Genomic DNA, 12,680 nt, shown 5'->3' with positions numbered 1-12,680 from the left:
ATGCATGAGCCAAACGTCTCACTCGAAACGATATAACCTCTCACAGATCAAGAAAGCAGGAGCAGAGGGAAAACAGGAATCCAGCAAACTGGCAGCATTGTAGAGAATAAAAAAATAGAAAGAAACAACAAGACGAAACAGAAATGTTGACGTGCTATTTTCAGATGGCAGGATCTTTTGATGCACATACCAAAAGAGAGGCAAGGGGAAGAGGGAGCAGCAGGGCTGGTGTTTGTCTCAGAGATGGGCTTTAACAGAAATACTTTATGCATGTGATCTTACACGCTCTCCTTAGTCTTTGTTCCTACCGTTCCAACACTTCAGTGAAAGTGTCTTTAGGTCTAGGTAAAATGAGAAAAAAAAGAGTTATAACACAAGGGGGGGGGGGGGGCCTGGGAATGTCAAATTATTTGCAGGCAAAGCTGAGCTTCTACTTCTGGTTGCAGACTTTGCAAACACCATTTACTGCCCTCAAAAGTGGGGAGTTATTTTCTCCTTATCCCTCTAATCCTTATTTAACCAGACTGGTTGACTAAGAGAGCACTGTCATTTATAGTAATGACCTGGGGGGGGGGGGACTGTAGGGAGCTGCGCATATACCCGCTCACACCTGTGTGCTCCCCAGCACCACCGCCGTTCATCTGCTGCGCTTTTTTTTAATGTTTTTGGAGTCTTTTAAAAGTTGTGTATTCATTGTTTGTTTCGTTGTTTTCTCACTGAGAACCATGTTGTTCTCTATAAGAGAATACATCTAGCTTTATTGTTTTGCAAGTTAAGTGGCTGATAACTAACTTAGCACTCTTCCAGCAGCAGCCCCAGCAGTTGTGAGGACTGTTTTTGTGTTCTTTTCCTGTTTGTTCGATCTTGTGATTCAGTTCAGCTCGCTCACCGACGGGAACTGCTCGCTTTGAACGATTTGTTCTTAAGTAGCTGAGAAGCTTGAATGCAACACCTTTAGAATTTGGCGTTTCTGTGTTTTGCCAAGGGGTTCTTTGATATTTTTTCTCCAGTAAAATTTGCCAGTCTGGGGATTTGAACTGCAACCTCTGGGTCATATTCTCTCCACATTGTCACCTCTTACTGAATAAAAGGAATTTGTTAGAGGGGGGAAAGCACTTCACACTGAGTGGAACTGTCGGAGTGAGGTTGAAATGGCTTCCTGAGTAATGCTGTGGGTATTAGAGAGTGAATCCTACCTTCTAAGCTTTGGGGGAATCCGGGTATCTAACTGAGATTAGCTTCAAATAGTGTTTTAGTGCCCAGGAAGCACAATTGGAAGTTACTTGGATTATTCCCCTTTCTATAACCTGAGAACCCAGGCTCACCTAACCGTATGCGTCGGCTTTAAATGGAATCTTAGTACTACATGGTAATCTTAAATAATACAAACTTGACTCAGTATATGGCATTATAACTGCATTGTTTCGACCTCACAGTAGCTTATTCACGTCACTATGTCAAATCTCATTCATCTTCTTGCTCTTTAAAACAAGAAGCAGGGAAAAGGGACACATGTTGGCGACTGGAGGCCAAAGGATTTATTGGAAATGTGGTCTTTAGAGACACAAAATGCTGTTTGTAGCACCTTCAAGCTAGATGCAACACCATTAGGAGGCTGTGCAATACATTAATTAGCACTGTAGGTTAGGACACGTCTTGTGGGCTAACTCAGACATGACTGATTGGATTTTAATGAAACTTGCAGATATCATTTATCTCAACTACTTTCAGCCAGCTGTCAATTGCACTCATTTTTAAAACTGCACTGATCAGATATTGACGAAAGTTGAGAGAAATGATATATATCTGACGACCACAATTACAGGTGACATATCTGCTCCCGTTTGGCTGAGACAGGGACTCGAGCAAGGAGACATGTTTACTGTTGTTCATTTTTTCAACATGATTTAGATTTTTTTTTCTCCCGAGACGCCTTCAGTGCAAAATTCGGGGTGGCAGTGTCGGTGATAATATAAATAACACCGTGAGGATGAAAGACAGTTGCGCTCTCCCTCCCCATCTCTCTGTCTCTCTCCTTTCCCTCTTGCCCTGCTACTCATCTATGCTCAACACGAGTGCCTCGGCGTTTGCGTGTGTGGCTTGAATTTATATGAACGTCTCCCCGCCGGGGGACAACGGGGGCCAAGTCATTGATATGTGCAGGAGGACTCAGGATAAACAGCCCACGCCGACCGGTGTTACGCCAGTCTGCCTGATACATTTTGATTGAGCAAAGACAGAGGGGTGGGAGGGCAATGGAATTGGGGAGGTTTAAAAGCAGGGATAAAATGACAGAAATGGAGCTTTTTTTCACTCGCTTCTCCAGACAGCCACAAAATGGACCCATGTAAATGTTTAAGAACCACACATGGTGCCTCGCTAGACAGGATATGTGTGTGTGTGTGTGTGTGTGTCACTGAGCTTTGGAGGAATTCAACAAATAGATGAGGTGGCATGATTTTTTCCCCATCATTGTTCCCATGGGCTGTTATTCAGTTACATCTTTATATGATCTTCCTTTTATTTTCTTCCTGATGATCCCTTTTGTTTCATTGAACCCCACCACTATTCCCCTCTCACCCTCTTACTTCTCCCGCCATGTTAGTCTGTGTGACATGGTCAGCCCCCTAATGGACTGGAAATTCATGTTGAAAATACTCCCTTGCTCCTCCTTTCCGTCTCCCTCTGTCAGAAATCCAAAATAAGAGGTGGCGGCAGCACACTGCGCCACTTATGGCCACATTAGGATCAGCCACCAAAGTGTCACTGAATCGCCTCGTGCATCATTTGGCTTTTGTTCACCATGACAGGGAGTTGTGTGTGCGGCAATGGTCCTTTTTCTGCCCTGTGCTTTAATCCCCAAATGGATGTATTGGTTGGGCTCTTACTTCTAGAGTGCATTATCTCACTTATACCATGGATAATTTTTAAAACTAAAGTCTTTTTATTGACCTTTGTTTGCAGTGCAATGCTTATTGACCTGTGTTTGCTATTAACATCCCGTTTCATGTTCTGTTACTGCCTTGCAACTACGCCGGGTAATTGTTGCCTGCTCCTGTCTTTGTGCTTATGCTAGCTTCACATTGTAGCTCCATCTGTATCTTGAATATGTATAGGAATTACTGTACATGCATAATTGTTACAGATACTATATGCATCGTACAGTTTAATAATCAGGTCTACAGTATAAATGTAATGTGTTTGTTTTGTTTACTAATAGCTTATAGCTAACATGCACTTAGCATGGTTTGTTATGCTACCAATAAACCTGAAGTAAGCCCTAAACCAACGACTATAAGTGTTAAATTATAAATAAATCTGGTTAGGTAAATTCTAGGGGTGGGGGGAAAAATCGGGGCAGCATAATATTGCGATATTTTCTGTGGCAATACTGTATCGATACACGGATGGCGAGTATCGAGCTTTCATTATATACATTGCACATGAAAATTTAACCTTTTGGTACTAGAATAATAAGACCAATTGCTTTTTCAGTCTACTAGATGGAAAATTGAAGTGAGATGAACAAACCAGAGACATTTTGTTTTCAGACAAAACATATGAATTACAATATATCACATAATATCGCAATATGTTTAAAATCGCAATTATATCGTATCGGGTCATAAATATTGTGAGTATATCGTATCGTGGGGCGTCTGGTGGTCCCCACCACTAGTAAAGTCATCTACACAATGTTTCACAACTAGAATTGTTTATACCACAGTCACTGACCTAGCAAAGATGTGATTTTGTAGGTTAAACAATAGCGTTTCAGCACTTTGGTGCGTGCTCTAAAGAGGGTTGTGAGTGAATTTCCTTGACAACTCTTTTCATCGTCACCACATGTCTCCGATGCTCACCATCCCCGTGCTACTTAAGTCCGAGCTCTATTCAGCGGCCCTCCTTTCCCCTATTATCAGCTCTTTTTCTTCTGACCAACAAAACTAATGAACAAATAGCCACACACACGCACCACAAAGCCTTTTCTTCAACCCCCCCTCCTTCCTCTCTCTCTCCATAGCTTTTATTTACGAACATCGTTTCAGGTTGTTTTATAGCTCCCTTCATAAATAGCGGATGGAGGAAAAAAAAATCGAAAAATAAAAGATGTAAGGATAGATCAGGATAGAAGCCAACACTCAAGGCTGCTGAGGGAGAAATAGATTTTAGGCAAGCAATGAGACCTCAGTGCAAGTCGTCCAGCATGGCTCAGTTTCTTTGTCAAATAATTTGGTGATATAAAATGGTTATGTGAGCCAAAGAGGATATCGGCAAAAGTTGCAAGCAGAGTCATTTGATTTAAAGAGGTTTGGCAGTAGTTCCACTGCCTCTGTTAAAGCTCAATCATATGAAATCTGGATGATCAAAGCCATCAAAGGACCATGGAGGTCTTTGAGTTATTGTATTTGTTGCAGTTTTGTATCAGTAGATCATCTTATTTTGACTTTTTTAACGGGGGTATATTACAAGTAGAAGAGCAGTTGGGATGCTTGGGTCTTTATTTCTCCAAACGCAGTGCTAGTTATGATGTATGGCCAGCCAAGTCCAGCGGCAAAATTGGAAAAAAAGTTCTGAATTACACGAGGCAAGCTGTTACGGCTCAATAACCCAGGCCTGTAATCGGCTCACATTTCAAACACACACACTCGCATTCAGACAGCTCTCAGTTGGGCTGGATTTTACGAGGAAGCACACCGCACGAGGTGATCAGCATATGTTTTGTTGACATAAATTTAAAATTTATTGCCGTTGTCAAAAGTGACTGTTGGACAAAGTCGATTATTAACTGAGTAAATGGCCTGAGAGAGTTTTATGTGAACTTCCTTAATGGCTGCAGTCAGTCTGTTTCAAATCACCGTCCCTCCCTCCTTGCATCTATTTCAGAAGCAAAACATGAAAGCAGACACGTTACGATGGGATTTGAGAGTGTGTGCCGAGGTCTATCCGAGCTAAATCACTGAGCTGGGCAATATGTATTTTAGTATGCTTTTGCATATCATTAAACCTTGTTGGAGCTGAATTACAGTATATTACTAGCTCTGCTGAGACACACACAGCATTTCAAAGTGTACAGAATTATTATATTTCACAGGTGTGTGTTTTTGTGTTCACCTTTGTCTACAATGAACTATGTTTCATAAAGGTTGGGGTCTGTCATCAGACCAGATGACATGCTCAATTTTTTGGGGGGGGGTTTGAGCCAGATCACATTTGATCCTCTGGGGCAAGTTACAGGTACAGTTAGATCTGATGAGTCTTTGTGGGTGTGGACTTTGGCTGATTTGGGCTGAGAATCCGTTCTGTTAGCTGCACTCAGGTTCAGTTTTAGCCCTTGTCACCAGCTGGAATTGGACCATTGTACTTTACCCTGGTTTTGTTGCTTTATCCATCATGAGTCTGGCATGAATCTGGAAGCCAAGTATGCTGGATATAAGCCAGTGCTGGGCCAAGCACCCTGCCCCCCCAAAACAGCCTAATGCCACTGCAATACAATTCAAACATATTTTGTCATTACTTTTCGTGAACACAAAGAAATACTTAAGAAAAGAAGCTTCATACGCTGTTGACTAAATACAGTTAAATGCCAAAAGGAAGGACATGCTGAGTCCTCAACCTTCCTTTTAACAGACTGAATTGGTGGAAAGGTGCTCTTACCATTCTGTTGAACAACAAGTAATGTGCTGTTTCAGTGGGTAGCGCTAGCTATTGCAGTTAGATTTAACACACTCTCAGCTAGCGACATACACACCGCACTTTGCTCATCAACACCACATTTACGGTGAAAATACATGGCATTGCTTCCACTTCTAGTGGCCTTAATAAGTCCATCCATACCTTATCAGTGCTCTGTCTGGGGGGCACAATGGCCAGATTGAGGAGGGACACAAAAGGCCTTTGAAAGGCTTTGTGCTCTGTGTGTGTCGTGTTGTGGTTTACCGTTTGCCTGTGTTTCCCCCTTATCAGAGTGAAAGCATTCGGGTACATCACCTGTGATTCCATTAAAGGAAAACATCTGGTTCTATTCCTTTGTCCATTTTGTCTTTTGTGGGTGAATTTCTGTCATTCATGTGGATGATTAAAAATCAAAAATTACATTACACCAAACATGAAGGGAAGAATCCCAATGTAGAAGTGGCAGAGATGTCACTTTCTTCACCGAAAGTTTGCCTCAGTAGACCAGAATGCAATGCAGCTGTATAGTGCGAGGGATGATAAGATCCGAGCGGTTGTATTTATATAGTTGCTGGTTGTATTTAGCCACTACAGAGCTCTGGGACGCCAGCTACCAGCGGCAGTTGTTTAGCCACCAATAGGTGACTGTGAGCCGGGTACAGGCACCGCCAGATGACGATCCTTTCAGGGGCTGTGGTAGTTGAGTTAATCCAGAAAAGTGAGCGTCATCCGGCGCCGACAGTTAAATTTAGGCACCAAAACGACTAGTTAAATTAAGGAAAAATAATCTGATCAAATATCTGATTTGGATTAAAACCATGAATGAATGAATGAATGAACAAGCATTTCCTGGGTGAAAGTATTTTGTTTTCGCCGCATAGTGAACTCCGCTCTCCGGCTTGAAAGCGCTGTGATTTATGTTGACAGCACGTTGTGCTATTTCGTTCTGAGATTATTTTCCATTGGATATTGAAGTACATAAGTGTTTTGGCATGCCTGGTTGAGTGGCACTTTATCCATCGCATTAGAAGGGGGATTTCATTTTTGCATGTTTTGTTTTGTTGTGCATGATCAAAAACACCCCCCCCCCCCCTGCTTTCTTCACAAAGGGTTAGATTATCTTACATTTACAAAAGCCTATTAAGTTTTTTGTCGAGTTTCACATAGTCTTACATTATGAAAAGGACCTGGCGACGCAGATTCCCATAACCATAGTAACTCGCTCTGCCTGCATGCACAAGACAAGAGAGGAGAGGGACGCTGCTCTGCTCACAGTGACATGTTGGATGTCAGCGATGTTCCCACTCAGATCAAAGCCTTTATAAAATGACAATACTTCCAGCTGTTGAAAGTATTCCTCTCCGTCATCCTTCATTTAGCCCTGACCTGCCACGCGCTAAATTACGACAAGCGTACACGTCAGGTTATCATATAAGAAAATCCTACCTTGGACAAAGAACTAATCACGGGTAACGCAGTAATGCAGCGTTACTTGGATTAGTAACTGTAATATAATTACTGTTGGAAATTGTAATCCCTTACACTTACTCTTTACTGTGGAAAGTAATAATATTATAGTAATATATTACTAAGGAATGCAATCCTGCCTAACACAAGGCTGTAAGGCAATTGCTATTGATTTGTCCAACTATATATATAACCAGCAGCAGCCTGATCACACTTTGATGCTGTATTGTTATGCTTGCTACTGATTGAAAGAAATATATTCAGATTTCTTGGCTGGTTATGGAAGGACATTCTGGGAAAAGTGGAAATCTTTTAACATCACGATATAACTCCTGGACTGAATGTACCGTCACAGGTTTATATCTAAAAATGTAACCGTATCAATTCCTTTCTCAGTTGTGTCATTCCTGTCTTTGTGTCACTTTCTCTCCCTGTTTAAGTGTCCTTCTTTCCCTTCTGAGGGCATTTGGCATTTATAGAGCCTTTTAATCACTCTCTGCCTGCCAAAGGGCTGTCACTGTGTCTTTGGTTTCCAGGTTCTCTCCACAAATTCTAACCACTGCTATGGCTATCATGACTTTTTCAACCCCAATGCATTTTTTTTCCACATCTCAGTTTTTTTTTATTACCACTCTTCCTGTCATGTTTTCAAGGATGTTGTGCAGCAATTAATAGTCACTGAAGTCAAACTAGACTTCATTTCTTAGTAACTCCTTTAGCCATGGCCATAAGACCCGCTATAATCCCTCTCTGCCTGTCTCGGTCTCATCCCCGCTCTGTCTCTCCCTATACCACTAGAGGCACATAAAGCTGTAAATCAATTTGCATTCGACATCTGACATCAATCAGTCATGTTTTGGGAGAGTGGCACCACCTCCTCCCCTGCGGCTTTGTTGAGAGACGCTAAGATGGATGGCTGTCATCTCGCCCAAGTTGAGCAGATCTCTTATCAAGGGCATTGTTTCCCCAGGAATGCACTTGGCTGATCACTCTGCGCCACCTGACTCATCGACACAGACTATGAAATCCTTCTGTTGGACGTTGTCTTGTTTTGCCTGCCAGAAGCATACACTATACCTAAGAATAGAAACGTGCACTTGTCCTTTGCAAATATTTTGTCAGCTTTGCAGTTCAACATTATAATAATCTAGAAACACGCTGATCAAACCAAAGCCTTATCAGTAGCTTAAAGAGTGGTGTTTTTCACCATCTTGATTTAACCTGCTGGAGCATAATTATCAAAAAGGAAACACTTGTTTTTGGCAACAACCCATATGACCAGATAGGTTTCTTTGCTCCTAATACGACACACAGGAGCATTTCCTAAATTAGCGCCCCTACCTGTGGCAGCAGATCAACACGTCCTCATACCTAAACGAAATGGTTGCAGTTTGAAAAATGTCCGTTTAGTTAGGTTTAGGCAACTAAACCACTTGGTTAGGTTTAGGATAATATCGTGGCTTGGGTTAAAATAAATAAGTTTATGTTACTTAAATTCTATATGTAATTACATGACGTTGCTACGTGCATAACGTAGCAGAATGTTACCTACAAGTTAACTTGCGTACATGAGTTAACCCTCTGAGGTCTAAGGGTATGTTCACACATCTTCTTAAATGTACCTTTTTAAGGTATTTGCATAAAACCAATCCCCATGTGTTTCATATCAAAGTGTTCACAACAAACTCAGCTTTCCATATAGTGACGCCCACATTCTTTCTAGGGCAGCGTGTAAAGAGATAATTTGACGCTAAAGCTAAAACGTTGATGTTCGCTTTTTGAAATTTCTCAAATCTCTTTTGAAAACAAATCTTAACTTATGATGTGTTGTACGAATTGTTTCGGTGCTTGAAATTAGTTTACCAAAGTGATCACAAAGTACTGTAATATATAATTTAAATAGTAAAAAAAAATCTGAAATGAAATTTAGTAATATCGCTTTTTGAGTAGTCGTCATTATTACTACGACCATGTAACCATGCATCGTAATAAGCTGCTTGTACAAATTACCTATGGGGTCGTTTTTGGGGGAGCACAGTCTCGTTTTTGGAGCCTCACTGTGAGAAAGGGCAACAGTTTAAATGTGCGGAATTTGAAACCGCAGTAACATGACAAACAATCATTACAATTGTGGGTGTGTGTACTTTTGTAAACCTCACTCAAGGTGAGGTATTTGAAGTTATCAGGAGGCTTAAGGCACCGTGGCAGTTTGTGTCACCCTTAATTGCTTTAGAGCACTTTCAGATATCTCTCAAGAATAATATGCTTTCTACTGTGCCGTCGGGTCTTTGAAGATTTCGTAACAGAGAGAGTCGTGGGGCTAGACTTTCTGTTGTCAGATGTTATTTAGTTACCTTACCTTCAAGGCCTTTACCACATAATCAAATATTGAACCTTAGTCTTGTCTGACCTTGTGCGCTTAAACTATGTTACAGCCTAATGACTGTCTGTTTGGCAAAAAGACAATCCATTGGAGATCAGATTTTGCTTCAAGCTACACATCACCTTATAGATTAGAGAGCAGTAGTCAAAAACTGGCCGATAAATGGTTCATAACACTAAGTAGCTGTCTTGTGTGTTTGCCTGAATAAATCATTCCATTTCACTTAATAGCTCCTTATCCATCTGCAGCACTTGAGACGTAGGTAGTTGATAATGCCTTGAATGCTTGAATAGCATTTTGTGATTTACAGCACCGAGTCATGGTCTGGTGTTCCCTGCAGAAAGAAATGCGTTGTAGTTGGTCGGCTTGTTACACTGATGGTTATTGTTTATGTGCTGATATATTATGACTGATGGGATGGGACAGTTTTCAAATTGCTTAGTTATTAGCTGTAAAAAAATAAATAAAAGCTGCTTTGTTTGGGACACAAACATCATGCATGCACCTTAAGCTTTGCCTGGTCAAAACAGAATAGTTTCACAGAGTCCAGACCATAAAATGTTTGTTCTGCTCTTTGTCAACAGGAAGATGCACAGTGGAATGAAGACCTACGCCTGTGAGCTGTGTGGAAAGAACTTCCTGGACAGCCTCCGTCTACGGATGCATTTGCTTTCTCATTCAGGTAAAGAAATCAAACCAACCCAAATACCACAACCCCACACGATGATCACTGTTGAGCTAGCAGTGCGCCCTGGTTTCATTGCTTGGTTTACTGCTGGTTGTAGGGAATTACTGATGGGATTTGTTTGTTTTTTTTAACATGAGAGCATTCATTACTGCTATTACATTTTAGCATTATATGCAGAGTTTCACTAAAATAGTAAAGTTAGGTATTGTTTCAAACATAAATGTGCTAAACATGCAAAAGCAGTGGCATGGTCCTTTAAAGGTAGAATCTCTTTTTCTTGCAGATTTATGCTCTTAAACCCTGAAGCAAGGCCTGACTTAAGATTTTACTCTTGCATCTCACAAATGGGGTTTACAACCATTCACAGATTAAAAGAGATTGATTTACTATGAATACATCGTATACCACATCAGTATTAAAAACAGATTTTAACATATCTATTTACAATAGATTTCAACTTTGAAGTTTCTGCAGCCCGAGAGCTGAATAAAAGGATAGCTTGCCATACACATGCTGTATTTCACTATGAATATACCTGTTTTAAAAATGTGAATGTAAAGCAATTCAGTAATGTATTGATTAAAAAACTCTTCAGCCCAGTAAAGCTGAGCAAACTTAACCAAAGAGGTGCCTGCACATCGTCATCCTGTAGCCCTACACGTCGGTGACATTAGAGGTCTGAAAGGCAGTACAAGTCAGAACACAGGATACATTGATTGGTCCAGTTTGACACTATTACACCCACCCCAAAACACACACACACACACCCCAGCAGTCCCGGTGCTCTGAGCCTACTTAGCGCAGCGCTGTTTTAATGGCATGGGCCGTCTTTTATAGGCAGCAAAGAGCTCCTCATTCCTAAAGCCCTAAGTGCAGATGGTTTATTGAGACACTGTAAAAGCCATGGGACCTCTGAGGGAACCCTTTCTGCACACACACACACACACACACACACACACACACACACACACACACACCCCAAATCCATGTGTTGACGTTGGCCCAGAGATTGAGCAGTCTGCACAATACTCTGTATGTTTTCCAATAGGTCCCAGTAAGTGGTCTGATTTGTCTACTTGGCATTAATGTTGTACTTGTTTTCGGTGGTGCGGATACACCCTACCCCCCAGCCAACTACTGACAGTAGGCAGAAAACGATAATTGCCAGGATCATTTGTTTGTTCGTTACTCACCCAAACCTAAACAATGACTGAGATGGATGCTGACACTCCTGCTATGTTGTGACAAAGATGAATGAGAAATTCACGCTGTGCCAGTGAATTGGCTCAGCACACAACTCAGCGTGTCAAACAAAAAAAGTTGCTCTGAGGAAATATTCACTGTTTATTTTAGAATTACACCCCATTTCCAGAGTCCCTGCTGCAAATGCGTGCTGCTCTTCTTCTCACTCACTTGTCAAAGCAGAAAGAAGTCGCAGACACTCTGTCACAGAAACATGTTGGGTACTAAATGTTTTGGCGAATGTGTCTCGCAGTGTGTGTCCCACTATGTGCTCCACCTGACATAAAGTCCAGTCCTAAAGCCTCTGTCCTCTTGGAGCCAGCTCCTATTTTGTGTAACATCATATTGTGCAATCATTTTGCAAACATTTTCTTTAAGTCCGGTGTTATGACAGAGTTGAAACTGAGTCGAGGTAATCTTGTGCACAGATACATGTTGTCTGTTCCTGAAGAGTGAGCCGCTCTCTGCATGCTCCAGTGGAGATTAGCCTTAAAGAGCCATGCTCTGGCTGCTGACATGGATCTAAATGGCAACACTAAAACCTAAAACTTGTATTGGGAATTTGTCATTGTATTAGTTGTAGTAGTTAACAGTAAGCGTTTAAGGCAAGTACATTATAGGCTATCTCTGTCCATATAAATTCCCATTGTTCATTAGTTACAGTAGTAGTATTATAAGTATAATGGAAGTAGCATTTAACAAATCAGAAAATTTCAGGAAAAATTAGGCTTGGGGCAGAAGAGGCTTTTTTCATTCATATTCTGCTATTTTCTTAACTTGGTACATAAACATGTACAGTATTACCAAAAATCATGTAGATGTGTAAATAATGTTATAGTTTTTCTTTCTTCTGGCTTTGTATACGACCTACCAGAAGTCTAATATTTTTGATGACCCCCATTTATATCAATGTGGATATAATGTACGTCTGGATTTATTTATTTTTTGTAAAGCATAACGTTTAAACGTTTTATACTCTCATCAACAGTCATGGACTAACAGCTTTCAAAAGAAATGTGTGCTGCCTTTTGCAACAAAAAAGCATTTTGTTTAAGTTTAATTTTGAGGGAACTATATGGTTTTGTAGAGGTAAGGTATATGGAAAAGAATGACCGGTACCTGACTCTTTGGGATTTTGAGACCAGAGAGATTAGAGAGATCATGATTCCTTTTTTAATAAAGTGTGAAAGAAGGCGAATATAAATAGTCCTTCAGGAGGTGCTT

General features: G+C 41.0%; 1 protein-coding gene across 3 annotated transcripts in view; it reads left to right on the top strand.

The window, feature by feature from the left end:
- The window catches only part of zbtb16a (zinc finger and BTB domain containing 16a), a 159,369-nt gene that overhangs the window by 46,587 nt on the left and 100,102 nt on the right, over positions 1–12,680 (top strand). For all 3 annotated transcript variants that reach the window (XM_035991069.1, XM_031308209.2, XM_031308210.2), the window contains exon 3: positions 10,111–10,208. In XM_035991069.1, coding sequence (XP_035846962.1) covers positions 10,111–10,208 — 98 coding nt within the window. The remainder of the gene's footprint in view (positions 1–10,110; positions 10,209–12,680) is intronic.

Source organism: Sander lucioperca, chromosome 13 (genome assembly GCF_008315115.2).
Source record: "Sander lucioperca isolate FBNREF2018 chromosome 13, SLUC_FBN_1.2, whole genome shotgun sequence".
Taxonomy (NCBI): Eukaryota; Metazoa; Chordata; class Actinopteri; order Perciformes; family Percidae; genus Sander; species Sander lucioperca.
The sequence above is the reverse complement of the archived record's forward strand: the minus strand, read 5'-3'. Positions and strand labels throughout refer to the sequence as shown.